Here is a 25,329-nt window from a genome sequence, read left to right on the forward strand (position 1 = left end):
CGCCTTCCTCCGAGTTTGCAGCATTGGTCCCAGAAAGTGCCTTTTTTATAGTATTTTCTTAGCAGAAATAAAATCGGATGTTGTTTCTAACAGAAAATACCATTTTTGTCTTGTTTACCAAGTCATTTTCCTGTGGTGCAGATGGCCTGATAACATGGACCACATTTCAATTAGAAAAATCAAAACAAATCAGCAGACCTGATAGTATGCTGTTGGCAAAGCTTTTAAATGTAACTTGGAATAGCACACAGATGCATTTTACATTCTTGTAGTAAATTGGCATTCATTTAATAATCGCTTTTATTTACAGAACTTAAGTTTTGGAAACATCTGGATAAATCTATGAATAATTTAAATGTTCAGATTGTGATCATTGCCAAATAATGTATATTAAGCATTTGCCTATGTGTGATAACGCTGGATGCTGTCATACCACAGAAAATGAAAAATGTAGGAAACCTAGAGACCTGACTCACATAAGAGGTATATGGCTCCATTAAAATATGTAAAAAGCATCACTTATATTCGAAGTATTTCATGTGATTGTTGTATGCCTTAGAATTTATTATTACTTGAACTGATATTTTTCAACCTGAAAAACCAGAAGCTAGATCTGATAACAGCTAAGTTACCCTCTATTTCTGAAAATTCTTTGCTTCGCATCTTTACCAGGATATGTCACTCAATCCCTGCTTTCAAAACCACTTGGTTGAAAACTCCATGTTTTCAGAAGTAATGTATAGTTATTGTAAAACATGCATATACAGCAAAAAGAAGCAGCAAAACCATAATTTCTTCACCAGAGATAACTGTTGTTAACATTTTTTATTACTTTTCCCAATTCTGGAAAATGAGTTTGAAAATATCAACCTCAAGGTGGTCGTGGAGTTTAAATGAAATGCTGCATGCTGTTATTGCATGTTTGGTGTCTGGCATATATGTTAGGTAAAAGCATTACTAATGATTAGTCCTTTCTCTAGTAACTTCTAAAGTGTCAGCCTTATTTTATATATTTTTATTTTTTGTTTCTACAGTGTCCTTGATTATATTCTAGCTTCTTTTATTCTGAGGCTTGTTAGAGGTTCTTAATGGCTGTTAACTTATAGTAAGTACTATAAGGTACTTTTTGATAAAAATACATTTGTCATCTAGTGTTTTTTGATATTTAATTCCCCATTTCAAGGAAAATTTTAATGTTGCTAGAGATAATTTTTTAATCATGTCTTTATGCCAGTGAACATGGAAACTAATCGATGAAGTTAACTGAGCAAGAGGAGGGAAATGGTAGAGCCACAGTTGAAGGCTTCTATGGAATGATAGAGGAGGAGAAACCCAGCAGAGGATTGTGATGAGCTGTGGTAACTGCTCTGCAGCTTTAGATAAGGTACAGTGAGGTAGAGGAGAATTATATGGTATAGTTTAGGGAGAGAAGGGCTCAGGTGGAAAAATACAAGTGTTCGGCTTTAGGGAGTAGTGGGGGATGGGCACTGAGAGAGACATAAGGATTAGGAGTTCCCTGATGGACTTTTGTAACAGAAACTCTGGGAGAGTTTAAATGGGGCAGGTATCCAAATCAGTGAAGTAGGTGCTGGGATTAGACAAATGGTTTAGTGTTAAAAGACTTAAAAATAAGGAAATACATATGTTTCTCTGGACAGTGAGATCTGGTAAAGATAGAAGAACACTGATTTCCTTGATGGAAGAGGAAAATTGAGGCAATTCATATGGCCTAGTTTGACTATGTTAGTGAAGCAAGATGCAAAGTTACACATTAAGAGTAGGGCAGAGATAGGGATAGTTTCAAAAAGAGCTAATGGGTTTTGAACAGGTATTGTGAGAGTATGAATGGAATATGAGTAAAAATATCTGAACTCCAGCTTGAGGGCCTATTTGAGGTTGGAAAATATGAACAAATAATGCAGGCTAATGGTTCCTGAGTTTTGGTTAGTGCAAGACCCATTTTTATAAAAAATGTAGTCTTATATAGCCCACTTCCTCCCTTCTCCCATCGTATCTCAACAGTAAAGTGAATCTGTTTTGTTTGAGAAAGAGTAGGGGGCCTTAGACGTGAACTTATGGTCAACTCTGAGGCACATCTACAGAAGCCTAGAACAAGTAGAACTCAGAAAAGGAAGATGATATAGACAAATTAGAACCTTCAAATTACTTTCTCTTTGACAAAGAAGAGGCCAGAATAATCATAATTGGCTAATTAACACCAAATCAAGTAACCCTGAGGGTAAGGCCAGACTGAGGAGCAAGTGAATATTGGAAGATCAAGTAAGAAGCTAGACTACATGCATAGGAAATCATTTAGATAAAGAACGTGCATTTGAGGGATTCACATTAAGCAAGAGCTTTCTTCATGAGTCTGGGAATTTAAAAAAAGGTACAAAAGACAGTGTAGCATATGAGATTAAATCACATGATTGGCTCTCATCCTATCTTCATGCTGCCTTTGGGTATGGGTAACTTTGAGTCTTGTGTGTAGGTGAGGAAGGAAGTCTGGGGACTAAAGGCACATTCTGCTTCTGGATTTGCGTGTGGGTGTTGCAGACAGCACCAGAAGCTTCAGTGAGTCTGTTGTTGCCTTCGAGTGTGGCTTCTAAAGTTCAGTTTGGGTAAATTCATTGTGAGCTTTATTAAAATCACCTGGAGATCTCTTGAAGGGCTCATGGATCTGTCTTTGCCCCAGATCCAGAGACCTCTTTATATGCATCTTCCTGTAGTTCACCTGTGTGGTGAGCCTGCATATCTGATTTCTCACTTCCTTCCTCCAAGCACGAGGTGATCTCAGCACAGGATCATTGGGGCAGCAAAACACTGACATCAGTTTTGTCTTATTTCATTGTTACCAGATGGTTATTATGAACTTTTAATTTCTCACCTTCCTCTGTCTTAAGTGGAGGAATGGTAGAATTTATTGGAATAAAGCCTTTAGGAGTCTGGCTTTTAAAATGAGAACAAATGTAAAATTTTATATACTTTCTAAAATTAAGAATTAGCTATCATATCCATAGTTTTCTGGATGAGTATCTGGAAATAAAGCTTATCTCACTTATGGTATACAAAGATAAACACAAAAGATAAAAATTGTGTGATGTTATGTGTTAAGGAAAAGACACATTTGTCAAATGGAAAGTCTAAGTGTATTATTAGCCTAGTTCTTAGGAGTACTTTAAATAATACCGTGAATTCTACATAAATTTCACAAGCTTTAGCTATTGTACATTAAGAAATAATTAGATTTCATTTTCCTTAAACTAGTAGTGATAATTTCTCTGTGTAAACACCTGGAGATTTAGACTCAGATAAAGAGAACAGACTGACAGCTGTCAGAGGGCAGGGCAGTAAGGGGCTGGGTGAAGTAGGTGAAGTGATTAAGCAAAGGGAAAAAAAACAAAATCCAAAACAAACCCCAAACCACCTCATAGATAACAGTATGGTGATTGCCAGAGGGAAAGGGGAATGGCTGGAAGTAGGAGAGGGTAAAGGGGAGATCAATGGTGATGGAAGAACAGTTGGTTTGGGGTGTTGAACACATAGTACAGTGTACAGACGATGTGTATTACAAAAATTATACCCCTGAAACCTATATAATTTTATTAACCAGTGTTACTTCAATAAATGCAATGAAAAAACATGGGGATTGAGGAAAACTGACATGGGTAAAGAGAATGGGAAATAATTTATTAATGTATAATGCTGATTTTTGGGTCCTGGCATGAAAACCTCAGTGTAACAAACTTTCATTTGGGTAAGTACATCATAGTATTAGTCACATCTGTTTTAGTTGTTAGTATTAGAAATCCAGCTTGAACTAACGAGCAAAGAAGACCTTGTATTGACTTTTCTACTTGGAAGAGAAGGATGAGGAGAAGGAAGGTCTGAAGGTGGGACTTTCTCTCCCCTTTCCCTTGAGCTCTGAACATTGGTGTTGTCTTTTCTGACTACAGAACAACTTTTTCCCAGAAATGGAAAGCTTGAAACTGTGAAAGAAAACAGGTATAATCAGCTGTTCAAAAAAGAAGCCAAAACTCTTCATATGCCAAATTAAGCATAGGCATAAGACAAGAGATGTGGTTAAAAAAAATGTTTCTAATGATCTTGACAAAGGGTAAATAGCTATACCCTATGGTGAACTTGTATGAGTTGACTAGAAAAAAAAGAAAAAAACAATTAAAAAATGAGGTAATAATAATTCAAGAACAAATTTAAAAACATAAATACATATGTGAAATTTGTAGTAAGATAGTACTGATTACATACATGTAATAATAACTTTACTCCCAGTAGATAGTTTTAGTTTTCTAGTGGAAAAAGTACCTTTATCCATTGCTGGTGGAGTTATAAAATGATACAGTATTGTGGGAAAGGTGCCTGATATGTTCATGAAAAAGAGAAATGTGTGTGCTCTTTGACCCAGGGAATCTATGACTTAGAAATCCAAGCGCCAGCCCTGGGCAGGTAGCTCAGTTGGTGAGAGTGTTATCTTGATCCACCAAGGTTGTGGATGTAATCCCCACTCAGGGCATACACAAGAAGCAACCAATGAATGCATAGATAAGTGGAACAGCCCTTTCTCCCTTCCTTTCTCTCTATAAAAGCAGTAAATTAAAAAAAAAAAAAAAGAAAAAAAAAGAAATATAAGCACCAATAGGTGAGGACATACTCACAGGGATATGTTTCTTTTGTTATTACTTACTATGTTTAAAACCTGGAAACAAAAGACATTTCTATAAATTTTGGTCATCCATACCATGGAGAATTTTGCCAATATTAAAAAGAATATATTAGAGTTATATTAGATGGAGAAATTTCCATGATGTCTAAATCAGAGAAAAGTAAAATGCAGAAAGTTATATAAGATAATACAATTAAAAGCCAAGTTCCACCTGTACAATTACGTATGTGTGTATACACACAAGCACATATGATTATGTGAGCATTGATTAAAATATGGAAGGATATAGACAAGGAATTTTACAAGGATTACCTTACAATGGGAAGGGGTATAGAGCAGCTTAGTATAACTTTTCGCTTTTATGGATTTATAAAAAATTTGTGTACAAATATGTATGTACACAAATGAATAAATAAAGCATTTTAAAAATTAAGAAAACCATATCAAGGGCAATACAGGTTTAGTTACACAGAAATTATTTTTAAAGATTTCAGAATGGTATATTTTAAATCTTACTGCCAAACTAAAGAAAATTAAAAAAACATCAAAGACACTAACCTTTAGGCATAAATTGAAGATGGTATAAATTTACTATTTATGTAAAGGAAATAATTTTGAGATAATTACATCCTAATTATTTTATTTCTGTACACTACCAGGGGGCCGGCTACCTATATAAATGGTGGTTGAATAAAGAGGTATGTCTGCGTATTTACTGTATACGTATATGTCTCTTCACCCTACTAAAGCATATAGAGCTTGTTACTTAGTACAGAGGTGGGCTTCAGGGGCTGGGATTTTGTCATTTTTATCATGCCTCCATTCTAACCTGGAATGTAGCATATGCAGAATAAGTTATTGATGGATAAGTCAATGATTTATAAATACAGTATGTACCAAATGCAAATTAGTCTAGCACAGTGCAGTTTTCAGAGGTGTTCTAGAGCCAGTTTTTCTGTCATGTTCAGTAACATTGCAGTAGTTGCTTGTAATCAGCCATCTGGGAGTCTTTACCTCACACAGATTGGCAAATACTACCAACAAGTTGTTACTGTTTTCCTGAGAGGCGGTTTTTAAACACTTACCAGCAATGCATTGCATTTCATTATGGATCATACCTTATGATATGGACTGTAAAAATGGGAAAATAATTTATACATTCCAGAATTTAATTGATATAATTGTTTTTATCTGGAAGTAGTTGTTGTGTAATGTATTTATAACATACTGGATATTTGCTTTTCTTATATTCACAATTTTATTTTTATTATGCATTCTCGTTTAAAAATTCAAGTGTGAATTACTCCATTTCCATTATTAGATTTCTGGGTACTAGTGCTTCAAGGATAACCCTTTACTTTTATGCTTAATAAATGGCTTATTGCTTATGATACATATCAATGAGTGGAAATTGCACTTAAAATTATATTCCTGTGAATTTATGCTATCTATCTACTTGAATGTTCTTAGCCTATTTATAAAGAAAGATGCTTTATTGAAAGTGTTATATTTTATTTTTCTCTTTAATAATGGTATGTAGGGAATGGCAGGCTGAGAAGAGAGCCTGCTTATAAACTACTCTGGTGATTTATGAAAATCGTATTTTACAATCAAACCAGAAATGAAAATAAGTTAATGGATTGACACGGGGCAGGCCTTCAAGTCATGCTCTTTACCTTGAGTGATTGCAATCACACTCTGTGTCTTAGATTAATAGAAGTATTTAATCTTTTTCATTCACTTTTTAAAAATAAATATTATTATGGGCCAGGCACTGTTCTAGGCGTAGGGATATTGTAGTGAACAAAGCTGACCATGTGCCTGCTCTCTTGTAGGCTACACTTTTATCAGAATCAATCAATATATAAGACCAGGCCTGGAAACTCAAAGAATTTGTATTAGTTATTTTTGTATTAGTTAATTTTTACTATATGTCTAGATTCTCCCACAGCATGGAGCTCGAGAATCGACATGCTCATCCTCTCTACCAGGACAGAAATCCTAATTTGTCCATGTAGTTCATGAGGGGTGGTGCTTGGTAGATAGCTGAAGGAAAGTTTTAGGAAGTAATTGAAAGGAAATATACTGAATCACTGTCTAACTAGCAATGATGCTGAAACTCCTCTGGGAAGGAAAAGTATATTTCTAAAATTTATAGGGCTTTTTCCTGGTTTAGTTCATTTCACTATTTTTAACCTGTGGAACAGTGGCTGCATGTAATAGCTGCCCAGCGAACAATGCTAAATGAAAGAATGAGTGTAACTAGATTGTTTTAACCAACTGCCCTAATGTAGTTTTGATTAGGGTAGGATTTATAAAATTTCTTAAATTGTTTGAGTTCCTGTGTCCTGGAATGCATATAAAGATGAGATCAACACTTATCTTTTGCCAAGGAGTTTTTAATATGGTGGGAGTCATAAAATGTATGACTATGTTATGGAAGCCAGCTAGAAATAATTGAAGTGCAATAGGAGATAGAAATTTGAAGTGATAACCTGGAGGTCAGAATTACCTCCTGCTGAGGAGATTAGAAAAGGTTTCAGTGAGAAGGTGGTGTTGAGTAGGAATGTGGGACAGGTAGGATTTAAACATTTGGAGGTGGGGAAGTGGAGGTAAAGAAGGCTGTGGAGCTCCCACCAGAAGAGACGTGTGTGGGGGGAAACTGATGTGCACACGTGGATCGGGAGGTTGTTCAGCTTGTAGCGAGGTGTCCATGAAAGAGAACAGTGGGATATGGGATCGAAAAGGTAGGTTTGGAAAAAAATGTCTTTTTCCTGGTAGAACATTGAATATTACAAGAAGAGTGGGATGGTTAGAAAGAGGCTCCTTTGTGTCTGTTAGCAGGAAAAATGATCCTCCTGCATTTTGTCTTTAAGTGCATTGGAGTTAGAACATGTTGGGCTTCCTGATCAACTCCAGTAACTCTTCCCAGCTTTTTTTATTTTTTTTTAAGGTTTCAACAGAACTGAGAAGATAAATTCTTTCTTACAAGCTCACCTGAACTGGCCTTGTCTCTCTCTCTAACCTTGTAAGCTGCCTCAGAGGCTCATGTTTCTGTCTTCCTTACTGTTGCTAGAGTATCTTCCTAACGTACAGCTTCTCGTATGTTAATTTCCAATCCTGCAGTGACTTCTGCTATCTGTGGGTTAAAGTTGACTTTCCTTGGTTTGAGGCAGGAGCCTTCAGCAATCAGGTTTTTGTGTATTCTGTGCTTCTATTCTCCGCACTCTGTACATCACCTGCAATATAGCCAGGTAGTTCCCAGCTCTTCTATCTCACTGTGCATTGCCCCACATTATCTGTGTTATTTATTTCCCACTCCCCATCCTGAAAGACCTGGTTCTTGAATCAAGGAAGCCTTCCCTGATTACCCAGGTGGCGGTTAGGACATGTCCCTCTGCACACTGGGAATGAATTTATATCCAGGCTCCTCTAACTTGTAACTGTTCAGATACTCTTTCCCACCTGATGATGAGAACCTCAAGGGTAGAATTTTCTCTTTTTTGACTGTTTTTGAGTCTCAGTATTCATCATAATGGTTGGTACATAACAGACATTTACATACATGTTTATTGAATGATTACATTAGGGCAGCTAGGTTTTATAGAACATCCTAGAAATTATGTACTTATAAAATTGTTGCCATTTGACTACCAAAGTTTTAAGACTTCACATTTGTGGATGCTTTTAGAAGGAACAAACTAGTTAAGTAAATTGAAGTTCATTACCTTCTTTACTCTCTCATTTATTAAGAAGCATTTATGTAATATCTGCTAGAACATAATGCCAGCTGTTCTGGGAAACAGAGAGGAGATATGAGACTGTTTCTGTCTTGTCATGTCTGTATACTTAGTTACAAGGAGGATGAACATGAGCAAATGAACAATTAACCTCTTTTTGTTGGATTTTGGTTGCTTGCTTTCATTGTAATCAGTTCAGTTGCTCATGTTGCTCCCTTCCTCATCCACCCTGCAGACTATGGGTCCTTCCTTCCCTTCCTTTGCTTTGATCTACAAACTGCACAGCTTTAAAAACTGCTAATTAAGAAAAAGGAAATATGTGCCTGCTGTCACAAGATGAGAGAATATAGGTATTTTCGAAGTTGATTTTGCACTGTTTTGTATTTTCAACCTTGTTACTAACGTAAACATTGGATTGGTAGGCTAGCATGTGTATATGCAGAGGCAAGGTGGTTTTCTTCCATAAATCAAGAAAAAGAAGAGAAAAAGAAGACATGCTTACACTGTAAATGTAACAGTGACACTTTAAAAAACTACTTAGAATTGTGGAGGCAAATAATTGTGCAATTACCTGGAGGGACTGAAAACCAAATTGCCTAGTTTTAAAAACGAGAACAGCTGGCATTATCTTAACCGCCCCCATCCCCTAAGTGTGTGTGTGTGTTTAAATGTCCAATGAAATTTCACTGTGATTTTTCTTTTTACATAAACATAATCAACACAATAAAGTAGATAATGAACCAGTGACTAAAAGCATGAGCATATTTTTTTTCTATCTGTTCAGATCTATGAATAGATTTATCTTTCACTGAACCATCAAATAGAGACTGCCAAATTAGAACTTACATGTTTATTTAATCAGCCTCCACCCCTAACTTTGGGCTGATTTTTTTTTAAGTTTTTTTTTTTTTAATTTTTACTTATTTATTTTTAGAGAGGGAAGGGAGAGAGAGAGAGAGAAACATCAATGTGCGATTGCTGGGGGTCATGGCCTGCAACCCAGGTATGTACCCTGACTGGGAATCGAACCTGCGACACTTTGGTTTGCAGCCCACACTCAATCCACTGAGCTACACCAGCCACGGCTTTTTTTAAGTTTTAAAAATACAGTTTGCTGTTCAAATGGAAGTAAACCCAGTTCTAAAAGGTATAGTAAAGATGCTAAATAAAAACAAATGGCCTTATTTGACACAGTATAACTTTTCCCTTCTTTTTTTCATTTCCCCTTTTCATTTTTCAGCAAGGAAATATATAATGTTATCCTGTATAAAATATTTTAAATGATATCTTTTAAAACCTAAATTAAGATTTAAAGGGCATTCAATTTGAACATATCTAACCTTAGATATGGATGTGTGTGTACATAAAGCATAAAAAATTAGTACATTTGAATTTTTAATATTTTAAAATTAAATTTATATAATAAAGTAAAAAATATTCAATATAGCACTAGGTAAGTCATCACAGAGTGAACACACCCATTTAACTGGTACCCAGCCAGAGAATTAGTACAACGCCAGCAAGCTTGACTGTCTCAGTCACTAAACTTCCTCCTCCTCCTCAAGATAACTCCTTGTCCTGACTTCTGACACTACAAGTTAACTTTGTTTTCTGTTTTAGAAGTGTTCCTTAAAACTTTTTTCTTGTGGTAAAATTTACATAATATAATAAGATCATTAACCATTTTGCAGTATACAACTCATTGGCAAGTCCTTTCCCAACATCTAGCTCCAGCACGTTGTCATCAATACAAAGGGAAAAGCTGTGTCCTTCATCAGCTACCCCTTCCCCCACACTGGCAGGTTTGGTGGATAGAAAGCCCTTCAAACTGGTTCCTTTGGTTTTGGTCATAGCCCATCATCCTTTGAGTACTTCCTTACTATCTTGTATAGGAATTTCCATGGTCAGTCTGTCCTGCCCTAGCTCCAGCCATGGAGTCAGCTTTTTCTCCAAGGAATTTTCCCTTGATTTGGGGACTCTATTTGGAAATCAATATTGGCGTGCTAGGTCTTCTAAAAGGTAGTCAGGATGTATGTATATACTGGTATGTTTGCACATACATATGACATGTGAGTATATGCATATGTGCACACTTTGATATTGTGTATATATAGATATATAATATAAATACATATTTTATACGTGTGTGTGTGTATAAAACATGTAATATATTATATAGAAAATATATATGCAAATACCCATCTTATATCTATTTTTATGTCTTTGGCTATCTATATCTATCATCTATCTAAATAGCCCCCTCCTTTTTCTACCCAAACCAAGAGTTTATTCTGATATTTTCCATTTTCATATTCTAGTTTATTTCTGACATTGTTATGAATTTGAAATATAGCTAGGTTCATTTGATTTGGATTTATTTCACTTTAGGATTTTCTTCCCATTCTTCTTGATTTTATATTTTTCTTCCTGAGTATATGGAACATTGACATAGTTTGAAAATCAAAACTCCACAAAAAGTGTATGACGAGAATTTCTACTCACCCTCATTTCTCTAAGCTGTTCTACTCTGTTTTCATCATGTTCCCATCCACACCTTGAAAGGTATACAGTCTCATTAGTTTCACATTTTGTGTCATCTTTTTCTCTCCCCATTATTTGTACAAATAAAAAATATGCATTTCCTCATTTTTCTTGTATAAGCAAAAGGTAATATACTGAATCCAGCACAAATAACCCCTTCTTTATTACATAAAAATGTTTTATTACAAAATCATAAACATGTAATTATGTCACATAACAACATCATACCCAAGCACACCGTATGACATTTCAGGCGAAATGTTCAAATTGCTGTCCATCTTGTGTAAGATATTCACGTGCCCTACCAACCACAATCAATGGCGTTGCTTCCGCCAGACCCTGTATATTCTAAAAACCATGCTACGTTAGTCCAGAGATACCCTCGTTCTTCTTACAACTGTGTGCTACAGTTGATGCAATGTGCTCGTGCATGTGGCTCCCCATTGCTTATGCAACTGCTATTACCCGGCTTTGGGTAGAAGCAGTTGACTGTTACCTTCTGGTATATCACTTTTAAGGCTTATAAGCTAAAATAACATCTCGGTTCTGGTCATGGTCAGCAGGTAGAAATTTCATAACACCAGGATGCTGCAGTCAGCAGTTGCAGCAACTCTTCTTAAATACATAAAGTAGTCTAAATATTCAAGTGTCTTATTGAAAGCAGTGGGCCAATGTAGGAAAGCTTTCCTGTGGATGGGAGGGAAGTTGATGCTAGTTAGATATTGATGGGCCATAGACAAATGTAGTGTGTTGGGAATATAGTGAACCATCTTAAAATGTAGAAATTTCTTTTATTGTTATTTCAAGTTAATTTCTAAGTGTCTAAAACTAGCGTTGGATCAATTTTTGTTTTCCTTTATAAAGATATTTTAGGTACTGAAAGGAGAACAGCATATTTTTTACATTTTATCACATTTCCTTGTAAAAGTGTACTTGGTAATTCTAAACTTGTAATATATGCTATTTTTAATGTATTTTAAAAGAAGCTTCTAAAATTATAGCCAGAGGTTTTGGTATACAATGGTGCTCATTTAATGTTTATAAAAAAATTATAAATAACACTTTAAGGAAACTCTTTGCTAAATTATTTTGTTGGTGAACGTACCTTTCTGCAGTACTTTACATCACTCCTAGTTTCTACTGTGAGTTTGCATAATACCATCTCTGAATAACAGATTTTTATTGGTAATGGAGATCTGCTGGGGTTGTAAATGCTCTGAAACAAGCAATCTGTATTACAGTGACAGCACAATGTTTCTGTTGATCAGTGACATGAGAGATGCTAGAAATCATTTGAAAAATGTAAGGAAATTGTTGCAATGCATTTTAATAGCAATATACATGACAGTAATTTAGATTATAATTACCCCGTTGGCATCAACTGTGCTCATCCCCTCTTCTTTTCACAGTGCTGACTCTGCTGTTTTCTTAAAATATTGTTATTATCAATGCAAACTATTTCTTTAAATAGGCTCTACATTTTGTATCATCTTATTCATCTCCACAAGTCTCATTACCTAAATAATAGGTACTAAGAATTCAGGAATTATAATACTAAAAAGAAACTGAGACAGTTCATTTATAGTTACTGACAGATAAAAACTCACAGACATAGAGGTAGACACATACACCCATGCAAGAGTATGCACACACTGTCTCATAATTATGAAAACTGAGGCCTTTTGACTTATTTTGGCTTTATTTTCATGGAACTTTTCTGTTTTCTGCCATTTATGTACTAACAATTACTAAGTGAATGTTTGTGAAGAAGGATCTTGAATCTAGTAACTAACAGCATACAAAACCATTTGTAGTTTCAACCTGTTCTTTCAGTCTCCCAATATTTAAAAAGTTATACCTCTAGAAGCTATATATTTTGGGTCTTTATGTTAAATTCAGAAAGAAAATCAGCATTTTAAAAATGTGATTAAAAGACAAAACCATCACCTGCAGTTGAGGATGTTGAATGGTGAGTTGTAATATAGGCCACTTTTCAGGAGAAACAAGGTTTGATTTCATGTTTTGAATAACAGTTTATAGAAGTTGGAGTAATGTTTAGGAATATCATTTCTGATTTCTGTGATGTCTCAAATAATCTAGGTGACTTTTGCTTAAAGCAATGGCCCTGTGTTCCACACTTTACTGGGGACTAACAGTCACTGTCCTGGCCCACACCGACATTGTGCTGTGTCACTGTCCTGCAGAGCATCACACTTTCTAGATTTAGCTTTTTATTTATATTATTTAGAAAATCAGGTCATCATGTAATGATGGATTCTCCATGGTTATATAGAAATCATTCAATTATTTGAAAAAATGAAAGGAAGTTTTTTACCATTTTCCACTGGTAACTTGAGGTATGATATATTTTTAACTTGTCATAGATATGATATTCCAAATTACTTTGCATACAAATAAGATCAAAGAGTGAGGATACATACACTTAATAATTTTTACATCTGAACTGACTTGTCATGTAGGCATTGAGGCAGATACAGAAGAATCTTTTCTAAGATGAGTCAAAGGAAATGGTTACTATTACCTTTAATGCAAGAATATTTGGTTTTAGAGAAATAGAAATGATAAGGGAAATAAGTGTGAAAGTGAGTGTTATGTTTTTTACCTTAGAATATATTTAATAAAGAATCTAATGAGTGATATATGTGTTTTACTTTCTGTTCTGCATTTGATGTTTTAGAATAAAATTTACTATGGGATTAAAAAAGATTTAAAAATTATGTTGGATAAATATTCTTCTAATTTTTGTGATATCAGGCAGGCATTTTTATCTCAGTAATGTGTTTGATACCACAGGGGATAAAGCTTCCTAAGTATTTTCATCTTCATGGCTAATGGACTTGTAGATTACAGACGTGAGTGTCCTTGCCTTCTCTCTTCCTACTTCCCACTTCCTTTGAAGTTGTATCAAATGAGAGAAACACAAGAAGAGCTGTGCTTTAAAGGAATATTTCTGATTATTTGTGTAACAATATTTTCTCTTCTCAATTTTCCTTTAAACCTGTATTTTGATAGTAATATAATAAAAGGGGGAAAATTGTGCTGAAAACTAATTTCCCAATTATCTGGTCTATTCCTTATGTCTTTAATTCAAAATATTTTCTTCTGAGTAATCATTTTTTTTTTCAGAATTTTTTTACCTTATTTTAATCCTCAGTCTATGTACACCTTCCATTTTATTATGAGCTCATTCATTCATTGGATGCCAAGCCTTTTCCAGGGGCTGATGACATAGTGATGAATTAGCAGAAGCACACACTGCCCTAGCAGATGTCTTCTAGTGGAGACGATGGCATCACATAGAGGTGCTGGCATGTGCTGACAGACTCCTTGCTCCTAGCAGATTGGCTCCCTAGCTCATTGCTTTTCCACCTGCTACTACCACAGTCGTTATTCTCACTGACTTCATCATTCACATAGATGATGCATCCAACATTCCATACTCTTATTTCCTCGACTTCGCCACTCCCAGTGATCTTTTTCCAACCAATCTCAACCACCCATAGTCTTGGATTGTAAAATATCACCTCTAAATATGGTTTACAAACATCATTTCCTCAGCATCATCTGTCTTTTCTACTTACTTAAATATTCTCACTTTAAGAATTCTGTAACCCTTTTAGCCTGGACTGGTGTGGCTCAGTGGTTCAGGAGTTGCCCGCAAACCAAAAGGTTGCTGGTTTGCTTCCTGGTCAGGGCCCACACCTGGTGTGTAGCCAGGTCCCAGTTTGGAGCATGTGAGAGGCATGCGGTCTGTGACTCTCTCGCACATGGATGTTTCTCTCCCTCTCCTTCTCCCTCCCTCCCTTCCCCTCTCTCTATAAATAAATAAAATCTTTAAAAAAATTCTGTAACCCTTTTAGAACTGTTAATCCATCAACTCTACCATTTTTAAAAAAATGTTTACTGCTTCTGCAACCTCACCATGCCTTTACTTGTCTCCTTATGGACCTTAGACACACAAGCCTTTGTTCTCTTGCATAAACCATCAGTTCACTGGCCTCTTCACATAACCTCTGCCCTCGGTTAAACTCCCCACCTCTGTGCTTGCACTTCAGTATAGCATGCAGCTAGGAGGAGGCATGTAGCATACTGACGGGCATTTCCCAAATGACCACAGGTGACCAACGAGCTCGTGACCTGTATCTGAACAGATATCAGATCTTGTCAGTGCACTTCTTTACTTTCTGAAAATGATTTCATATCTTTTCTTCTCATACTTCCAGGTCTGCATTTTTCATTTCATTTTAGCTGATTTTATTGCTGCTTCCATCACTGAGAGCATCAAGGTAATAGAACTGTCATACCTCACTTCCAAATCACCAGACCTCACACTGCACCTGAATCTGTTATCTTTGCTTCTGCTTTTGCTCTTCTTACAGTGACACGCTTTCCACAGTTTCCCAACTGTGTATAAGGTCAATCTTTCCTCTTATGTAGTAGCTCACATTCTCTGTCCCCTCACTCGGGTTTTTTTGTTCGCTTGTTTGTTTCACTGCATCTGTAACTACCCTCTGCATCACCCATTTCTTCCCCTTTGCTTTGTCATTCTCATCAGCATGCAAGCATGGTAGGCCCCTCCCACCCCTGCCTAAATCACCCCACAGCTGCTGCTCCAGTTCTTTGCCCCCCTTTATAGAAAATCTCTTCAGAAGTGTTACCCATCCTTTTTTGTTTTGTTTTGTTTTCTCCCTTAAAGTTCTGATCAGGCTTATCTTCAATCTACCCACCATTCAAGCTGATATGGATAAGGTCATAGTGATTAGTAGATGGTAACACCATTCATTTAGTTGTTGAGACCAAAAGCTTTGGCATCATCTTTGTATTTTATTTCTTTCACACCTCACATTCAAACTGTCAGCAAATCTTGTCTGATCCACCTTCATGTTGAGCAACTCTCCTGTCTTCCATCAGTGGCATCTCACACCAGGCCAACACCAGCTCCTGACCTAACAGTATGATAGCCTTCTAGTTGGTCTCCTGGTTTCATGTTTTGCCATTTACAGTATGTTGCCACATAGGACTTGGAATAATTTTTAAAAAATGCTTATTACATCTTTCCTATGCTCAGCACCCTCTAATAGTTTGTTATCCACTCAGAATAAAACATAAAGCACTTACCATGGTTTGCAGGATCCTATCAGTGGCCCAGAAACTTGGTTTTAAACAGACTGTAAGCATTTTAGACTTTGTGTGGCCATAGGGCCTTGATTGCTGCTGCTTCATCGTTCTCCTCCCTCTCTCCTGTGCTTCCTATTCCTCTTCTTTTTTTCAAGCTTTTAAAAATGTGAAAAGCATTCTTAGCTCAAGAGTGATAGAAAACATTTGGCACGCAGACGGTAGTTTTCCCATCCCATGTCCAGCATCAGAAGCCTGCCTGTTGTGTCTGTCCTCGTCATCTCTAACTGTCCTGTTCACTGGGGTGTAGATGCATCTTCTTGCTGTTCTTTGAATATACCAAGTGAATTCCTGCCTCAGGGCTTTGTATTTGCTCTTCTGTTTGCTTGGAATATCTGTCTCCCTCTTTATTTTCTCTCTTTATTTTCATCTCCACTCGAATGTTATTTTCTTAGGAAAATGTCATTTGCTCAGTCTTGTAACTCTTAACATTCCCTATCACCCGCTCTCCTTCCTTCCCATTCCAGTAGATGGCACCACATTTTGGCTTAGACCAAAAACTTAGGGGCCATTTTTATCTTTTATTTTTACCTCTGGATCTACATCATGTAAACAGGATCTGACACACAGTAGGCATTCACTATAACCTTTATATAATAAAGGTAAAAGTTATTTTTACACACAGTAGGGAGTGTTTTAGGTCAGGAAACTATTGATCAGGAACTCAGTTTGTGTGGCTCATAGAAAGCCTTCCCTGAGAAGTTACCCTCAGCTCCGATTTCACTGGTATCTAGGAGCAGGACTGTGCAATGATGCGTGGTGGTGGTGAGGTCTGGGGAAGAGGGAAGGGTGTTAGAGGCAGGGATTTCAGGTGAAAATGCAGAGGCTTTTAGGCAATTTATTGCCTAATAAATTGTTCAAGCTAGAAAAACTTAATATGGCTGAGATAAAGACGTATTTTTTACCAGTGAGTATAGTCTGTTTTTCTCAATGTTTATCGGAAAAATCGACTTGCTACCCCATATAAGATGTTCACCTTTAACCCTATTTTGTAGCCAAACACACCAAAAAGTAACAGCTCTACTTCTATGCCTTGGACTGAAATGGTCATGGAGAAAAACTAACAGATCGTTCTTGGTCTTTCATATGAATGGAACCATACATTGTGTACTCTTTTTTGTTTGGCTTCTTTAACTCAGTATAGTTATTTTAGATTCATTTATTTTGTTGCATTATTAGTAGTGAAAAAAGATTTTTATTGTTGTGTAGTATTCCATTGTATGGATATAACCCAATTTGTTGATGAATATTTAGGTTGTTCCCAGTCTTTGGCTACTATGAATAAAACTCTTCTGAACACTGTATGCATATATTTACTCCTCCTTAACACTTAGCTGTGCAATTGCCGAGTCCTTTGGTCAATGAATATTCTTAGCTTTTTTTTTTTTTAAAGATTTTATTTATTTACTTTTTATAGAGGGAGGGGAGGGGGAAAGAGAGAGGGAGAGAGAAACATCAATGTGCAGTTGCTGGGGTTCCTGGCCTGCAACCCAGGCATGTGCCCTGACTGGGAATCGAACCTGAGATGCTGTGGTTTGCAGCCCGAGCTCCATACACTGAGCTACACCAGCCAGGGCTATTTTTAGCTTTAAAAGAGATGGTCAGAGCTCTTTTGGAAAGCAGCAGTTTGATGTTAAATCGCCAAGGGTCCTGTAGCAGAGTTCCAGTGCTTCACATCCCCACCTTTCTAGGGAGTGTGTAGTGTTATTTAATTTGTTTTAATTTGCATTTCACTTGTTTCAATTTGCATTTCTCTGTTGATAAGTGATTGTGAACAGTCATTTCATGTGATTATTGGCCATTTGTATATCTTCTTTAGTGATTGTACTGTTTTTGTCATTACTCTTGAGTTGTAGGAGCTTGTTAAATATTCTGAATACAAATCTCTTATGAGATACATTTATCATTGGGAAAGGCAGTCTGTCACGGGCCCTGAATATACTGTATATATATTTTTTGGTTTTGCCAAGAATTCAAGGCTTGAATGCTCGCTCTTTACCTGGGCCATTTCTCAGGGTTGCATTTGCAGTGAGTAGCCTTAGAAGTGAAGTGTTGTTTGTCAATGGGTAATGAGCAAGCCTGTTAGGGTTCACTACAAAAATGGTTTATCCCCCAAACTCAGTGTTCTTCCTGTATAATGCAGTCCCCTGCCTGTACAGGTATCCATCATCCATTGCCCTGCATTGGGGCCCTGCATTATCCCCACGGGAGTTGGTGGGTTGGGGAACCAATATGTGCATAATCAAGTATTTTGACTCTATCTTAGGATTCTTGTGTTTTCTGTCAGCATCCATGAAACCTTAACAGGCTGACTTAGCTTGTAGGCAGGGCGAAATCTCAGGCTTTTTGTGTTGCTTGGAGTATTTATTTTAATAGGGCCATCCTTGTATTGAGTTTTGGCTTTTATTTTGAGTGTGTCTAAAATATTTTAAAATACTTTCTATGATAAACACTTTATTGCCTGTTATATTTTTTATTTGAAACAGTTGTGTTAATTTGCAACTCTTGATATTATGTTACTATTTTCATGGATACCATAGATTGTGAATTTACAGATTTATGGGCCGAGGAAGTAAGGGAATCTTCCTCTCATAGTTAAGACTTCAAGGAGCTGTGTGCAGCTGTTAATGTGAAAGGTGAGGTTAATGTAATTGTTATTGTAATGGATAATCTTCACATGGTATGAATTAAAACATTCTTTTTAACTTCTTTTACAGGGAAGTCTTAAGAGAAGCCGGCAGATCTCACCTCAGGAATTCATCCACGAACTGAAAATGGGGGCTGCAGATGAGAGACTTGTCACGTGCCTGGAGTCACTTCGCGTATCTTTGACTAGTAACCCCGTGAGGTAATTCCTGTGTCTGAGCATCATCAGGGTGTGCTGCTGAGTTAAACAGTAGTTACCAATCTGTCATTTTTACTTAATACTTTTTCTATAATCCGGAGCCTGAATACCTCAACAACTAGTTAAGGTAAAAAGTGAATTCACAATATTTTTATGCATCAAGAAATACTGTGTCAGTTGTACTTTTGTATTTATTACTGAGTAATACATAGACTTTGGACTTAAAAAAAAAGCTCACTTTTTTCTGAGAATTTTTAAAAACTTAGATTTTTTTTTTTTACAGAGAATAATCATGATCAGAAACTACTAACTTAATGTGATTGAGTTTCACTCAGAATTTGGGGATTACACATATATTGGTTATTCCTGTTGAACATAGCCAGAAGTACCATTAATTTACTTTTTCCTTTATTGGAAATGGTGGTGTTAGATTAGTGTTGCCAGAGTTAGCAAATATAAATACAGGATGCCCAGTAAAATCTTAATTTTAGATATGTTTATACTTAGAAAAAATGATTTTCTGAAATCTAAATTCAGCTGAGTGTCCTGTATCTGGCAGCATTACTATAGGGATGTCTCTACATCAATTTTTAGACTTTCTAGCTGAGTATATTCTTAAAAATTTTCAAGCAGAAATTATAAAATATCTGAGCAGTTATAGAATTAGAATTTCACAGTTCCAAGGGCCTAAGGTAGATCTCTTTAACTTATTGTATCATGTCGGTGCTTATTCGTGCACAGGAGTGTATCTTTATGTGTGGACATGATGTTTGTGTGTGTGTGTGTGCATCTGTTCTGAGGGCTAGAATGACAAATTGTGATTGGTTTTTAATGTATAAAAGAATCTTTTTGACATTCTCCCTGATTGTTTCATTTTTTTGGACATTCCTATAGTTAGGTGATAGTATGACAAAATCCTTGACAGTGCAAGTATTTAAAAACAGAAGGGCTCTGCCTGCTAAGCCATGAAAGTGAGTGAGGTTTGACCAAGGAATATGGAGAGCAAACAAAGAATATTTAGTATAGTTCAACTTCCTCTTTATTTTTTTCATATTTTGCCACTCCTAATCTGTTTTCTAGGCTGTAAACTAATAGTGGACATGAGACCAAGGACTTCATATTTCTTATTTATCTCTCTTTACTAGACCGTGCTTAGCACAGAAGTGTTTGGTGAGATTTGTTGATTGAAACAATGAAGTTGGATTTTATCCTTCGCAAGTCTTACCCTTGCCTAGTGTTAGAAGCTATGTTGAATTAGTAATTTATTTAGAGGTTTAGTCATACACGAAGAGCCCTAGTTTCTAGCTTAATCTGTAGTTGTTAAATGTATTTATTCACAAGATAATTATTAAGCACATGCTACCTTTCAAGAACTATGTTAGATGTGCGGCTTGAGGAAATGGCAGAGCTGCTCTGGTACTGTTCCTATGGAGCTGACATGTAGGAAAAGCTATTTTGGGGTTGATGGGGAGATATACTCATTTTTCAATTTATCTGGTAGGGTGCTGGAAATATTCTTGGCTTTTCAATATAATTAAAAGTAGACTTTACCTTTTCTTTATCTTCATCTTTTGAGTAGGTGAATATGATAACAAAAGAAAAACTGAAAGGGTTTCATGTATAAGTTTATGCATATTACTATAGAAACAATTATTTTTTGTGATTTCACCTAAAAACACTAGGAAATAATGCTATACGTCTCTTTTATTTGAACCTAATTTAAGTAAAAATCAAATTATTTCCCCAAGAATGGCTTGTTTTAGAATATATTATCAGGATTCCACAAGTGATGTGGATATTCCCTAAGAAGTAGTCTTTTTAATAGAAAAGAGTAACAAATCTTTTGGAGACTTTTTTCCTGATATCATAGCACTTTCTGTAGACAGAGGATTGAAGAATTGAGAAGCTACTTGAGAACGTTTCTGTGCTTAATGCTCTGATTAGAGGAAAGACTTAGCTGTACACGTAACACTTGAAATGATGCCTATGGATCAAATCTTACACACTTCGCTGCTGTTACTATGTATCTGCTGATAGTTATTCTTATTTTCTTTTTTAGGTACAGTATGTAACTAAATTCCAAGAGAGAAAGAATTCTAATTTTTGTAAGCCTTTGAGGTCATTGTTACGTGGTGCTAGTGAGAAAATTATAGTTAAAAGCTTTTACTGTCTGCAAATAGAGTTGAAAAAGAAACAAGTAAACTGATTAATGGTGGCTCTCCAATGCTGGGATCAGGATTTACTTAATTCAAAAATCAAGGAGAAGGTAGGAGGTGCCACCTCTTTTCCCCCAGCTGGTATGCAATATTTTTAGAGCCATTTGTCAACTTCTGAAACTCTGCCTAGGAATTATGAGCCACATCAACCTTTTACTATCCAGATAGTGAATTATGCAAAAACTAGTGCATTAAATAACAGATTATTTGGCTTGTTTTATGAAGAGTTGATTTGAAGATCACAAAGTTCTTCTGTTTGAAGTTTTATTGATTATTCAATATTCTTGGTGACACTTCTGCGCTAAAAGACAAAATTGCTTTATTTTTGAAGCACTAAAGAAGAGAGTAACTTCTTCAAATGATCAAATATTACTTTTAGTGGATCTTGACATAGTCAGCAATTACATTTAAGCTATCAGACACATTGACGTGGAAACGTAAAAAGGTAGACACTAACATCATTATGATTGATATCAAGCATTTTAGTCCATACCCATCTATGCATATAGCAAAGTAATTCTAGAATGCATCTTCATTTTCTCAATTTGATGCAGCTGTCAAGGATAAGATTTCTGTCTCAGAAAATCCAGTCTTATCAGCTCTTTGTTTTTTTGTGACTTTAGGCATTTTTTTCCCCTCAAGGTTAACATTTTGAAGTTTACAAGAAATATTTTCTCACTTACTTTATCTTTTTGTTAGAAGATTTCTAAGGAGGTTTTGGAACTAGGTTTGATTAAACTATAACTTTCAGAAAATCATTTTAGAAAAGTATGCAGTTAAAATGTATTTGTTTACCTCAAAGCAAGTAAGCAGCCTTAGCATGCCATTATTCCATTCAATCAGCATGATGTTTGAAATCTAGTGTTTTCTCTTCCTGGGTTTGAAAACACAGACCCCGAGGAGGAGCTTCGCTTTGGTGTTGGTATGTGTTTTGTGTCATGTATGGCACCTGCGATGAAAAAAAAAAATAGAGAACCTTGTGGCGAGCAGTGCAGTCCATGTACTCACTGGCATCAACATGAAGAAAAAGACCCCAGACTGTGAAGTTACTAATACTTTACTTTATTTAAAAATCATTTTATAAAATGTTAAATATATTAAAAGAGGTTCTTAACAGTAAAGCAAGTATCACATGCCTATTAATGGGGCTAAGGTATGGATTATTTCCTCCATTTTTGAAGCTTCCATGTATCCCTCCTTCATTCTGCCTAGCTTTCTCCTACTGTCTTGTGGTGACCAGTATCCTGGATTTTGAGCTTATCTTTTTTTCCATTTTTATTATAGTTTTTCACCACATGTGTATTCTAAATATATTGGTGTCATATCCTCTTCAACTCTATGTCAATGGCATCATCTTCCCCGTATTTTTCTGAGACTTGCGGTTTCCTGTGTTATTTGTCAGAGTTATGTATGGTGATGTGTGCCGCTACTCACATTGTATCACAATCATTTTTATAACTCTACTTTTTCTTGTACCTTAGGAATATATAAATAGCATATGAATGCTTTTAAAAAATCCTGATAACCTTTGTCTTTATCTTATAGTTTTATTTTCTTGTGCTGATTATAAAAATATGTAGGAATTTATATTTGATATTTCATTTGGAACATTTAGATTGGTACTTTTTCCATGTTTTTCCTCCTCCTCTTACTCCTCCTACTCTTTCTCCCCTCCTCCTTCATTGTGCTCCTTCCTCTCCTTCTATAGTTTTCCTTCTTCCTCACCCTTAAATTCTTTTGGATAGATTTTTAATCTTTTATATTATTTTTCCTCGTTTACTAATTTGGGAGACACATTAATTTTTCTGATCCTATAACAAAAATATTTAACATGCACAAAAAGGAACTTTAACATGCATGAACTTGAAAGCAAAAGCAATAAGCAATATCTCTTTTCTTTTTGAACCTAAGAGTGCTTAGATACCAATCATCCTCTCTTGATTTCTATGCTACTTTTGTGTGGTATTTTAATTATGCTTTTATTAGTTTTATTTTTATTAAGATTTTATTTATTTATAAACAGAGGGGAAGGAAGGGAAAAAGAGAGGGAGAGACACATCATTGTGTGGTTGCCTCTTGTGTGTCCCCCTATTGGGCACCTGGCCCACAACCCAGACATGTGCCCTGACCTGGAATTGAACCAGTGAAACTTTGATTTTCAGGCAGGTGCTCAATCCACTGAGCCACAGTAGCCAGGGCTGTTTTTTATTTTTTTGTATTATAAATTAACAATTACTACTTTTGAGTTTTAGTACAAATATGTGTATATGTTTACAAACACATATTGTCATCATTCTTTTTGGTTTTTGTATGTGTGTTTTTCTCTGATTATTTTAGTTTTTGCTTCAGGGACATTAAGTTCCCTTGGTGAGAACCTGTTCATGGTAAAACTCTTTTATTTGTCTGACAGTAACTTTATTTTTGAAGGATAGTTTTCCTACCACATGAAGTTGCGGTTTTTAGATTTCTTATTTAGAACATTGAGGATAGTATTTTCTCTCTTTTTTAAAGTATATTTTATCGACTATGCTATTACAGTTGTCCCATTTTTTTCCTCCCTGTTATCCCCCCTCCTCTGCCCTGCATCCCCCTACCCTCAAGCATCCTCCCTCTTAGTTCGTGTCCATCGGTTGTACATGTAAGTTCTTTGGCTTCTCTATTTCTTATACTATTCTTAACCTCCCCCTGTCCATTTTCTGTCTACCAATTATGCTTCTTATTCCCTGTATATTTTCTCCCCCATTTTCTCCCTCCACCTCTCCACTGATAACCCTCCACATGATCTCCATTTCTGTGATTCTGTTCCTGTTCTAGCTGTTTGCTTAGGTTTTGTTTTTGTTTTTTAGGTCAGTTGTTGATAGTACTTTTTTATTTGTTTAAACATATTCAGTATTTTTATTTTATATTCTATGTCTATAATTCCCATAAATGAACGTAAGCCATACTTAATACTGGTGTTGGTTTTTTCTTTTCACCTTTGGTCATATCTTGTTTTTTTGTGTATCATGTGATTTCAGAATGTGACCTCCTATTCCTTAGAACTTTTCCTTTGGATTCTTATTGAAGATACATACTGTTAGAATGAATTAATGTGTTTGTACTACTGGGAGCATAGGGATACTAATGATCTGGTACTATCTTAAACTAAAATTACTGGCTTGTTGATGAAAGAACATCCAACCTATAGAAAGGTCTTATAAGAATTTTTTGAACCAAAAATTTGAGGACATGCCTGGAAGCAAAATCTCAACGGATTGAGAAAATGCTCAGGAGAATGGCAGTTTTGCAGCTTATTTTATACTTTATATTCAAAGGGGAAGACATGAGGAAACAAGTATATGAAGTAATGAAGTTCATTATGTATATGATGTATATAAAGTTCATTGGTGATAGATTAAAGGGGTGGGGCAGGCAAAGCAGGGGAGATCTCTAGGATTGGATAAAAAGCAAAATGGAGAGACACATAGTTTTGTTACATTGGTGGGTAAAGGATAGTTAATCAACATTCACAGCACACAGAGATGGTATGCCTGCAACAAGATAACAATGAGGGGTTCTCTGGTCTCCTGCTCTGGTGGTCTGGTGCTGGTCTTTATGCCTTCCAGAGGTAGGAAAAGGAGATTATTCTGACATTTCAAAGGTATGTTTTCCTAGGTGTGCAAAGACAATAGACATGACCTTTATTAAGGAAACTGCAGGCCTAGGATGTGACTACACACTGTGACCTGTTTTAGTAATTTTTATGTTGAGACTATACTGTGTGGTTGCATTCCATCCCCAAGTTCTGAAGCCTGCCTTGTGATGCTATGTCCTCCCTCCCAAGCTTGTCAGGTGCAGTATGAGGCCCCTTTTTAAATCACAGGCTTTATGTTTTTGTTTGTTTTTTGACCACATAGGTAGGCCCCTTACATGTGTCTGGTTAGTATTATGAATTGGAACAAATTCGCCTTGTTGTCCTCATGTACTGAGCAGGGTAATTTCTGGTTTGTTTTCTTACTGAAGGTACAACCCTTTGAGATCCTCACGTTTTTGTCTGTGTGTCCGAGGCTTGATGGTGGCCTCTGGGCATTAGCTGTCATCCCTTTCACTATGCACAGCTGTCAAAAA

The 25,329-nt window shown here is 36.0% G+C and overlaps 1 protein-coding gene across 2 annotated transcripts in view; it reads left to right on the plus strand.

The window, feature by feature from the left end:
• Positions 1-25,329, plus strand: part of DIAPH3 (diaphanous related formin 3) — a 472,405-nt gene that overhangs the window by 84,305 nt on the left and 362,771 nt on the right. For both annotated transcript variants that reach the window (XM_028526818.2, XM_028526817.2), the window contains one exon: positions 18,879-19,009. In XM_028526818.2, coding sequence (XP_028382619.1) covers positions 18,879-19,009 — 131 coding nt within the window. The remainder of the gene's footprint in view (positions 1-18,878; positions 19,010-25,329) is intronic.

The sequence above is a fragment of the Phyllostomus discolor genome, chromosome 11, assembly GCF_004126475.2.
Source record: "Phyllostomus discolor isolate MPI-MPIP mPhyDis1 chromosome 11, mPhyDis1.pri.v3, whole genome shotgun sequence".
Lineage (NCBI taxonomy): Eukaryota > Metazoa > Chordata > Mammalia > Chiroptera > Phyllostomidae > Phyllostomus > Phyllostomus discolor.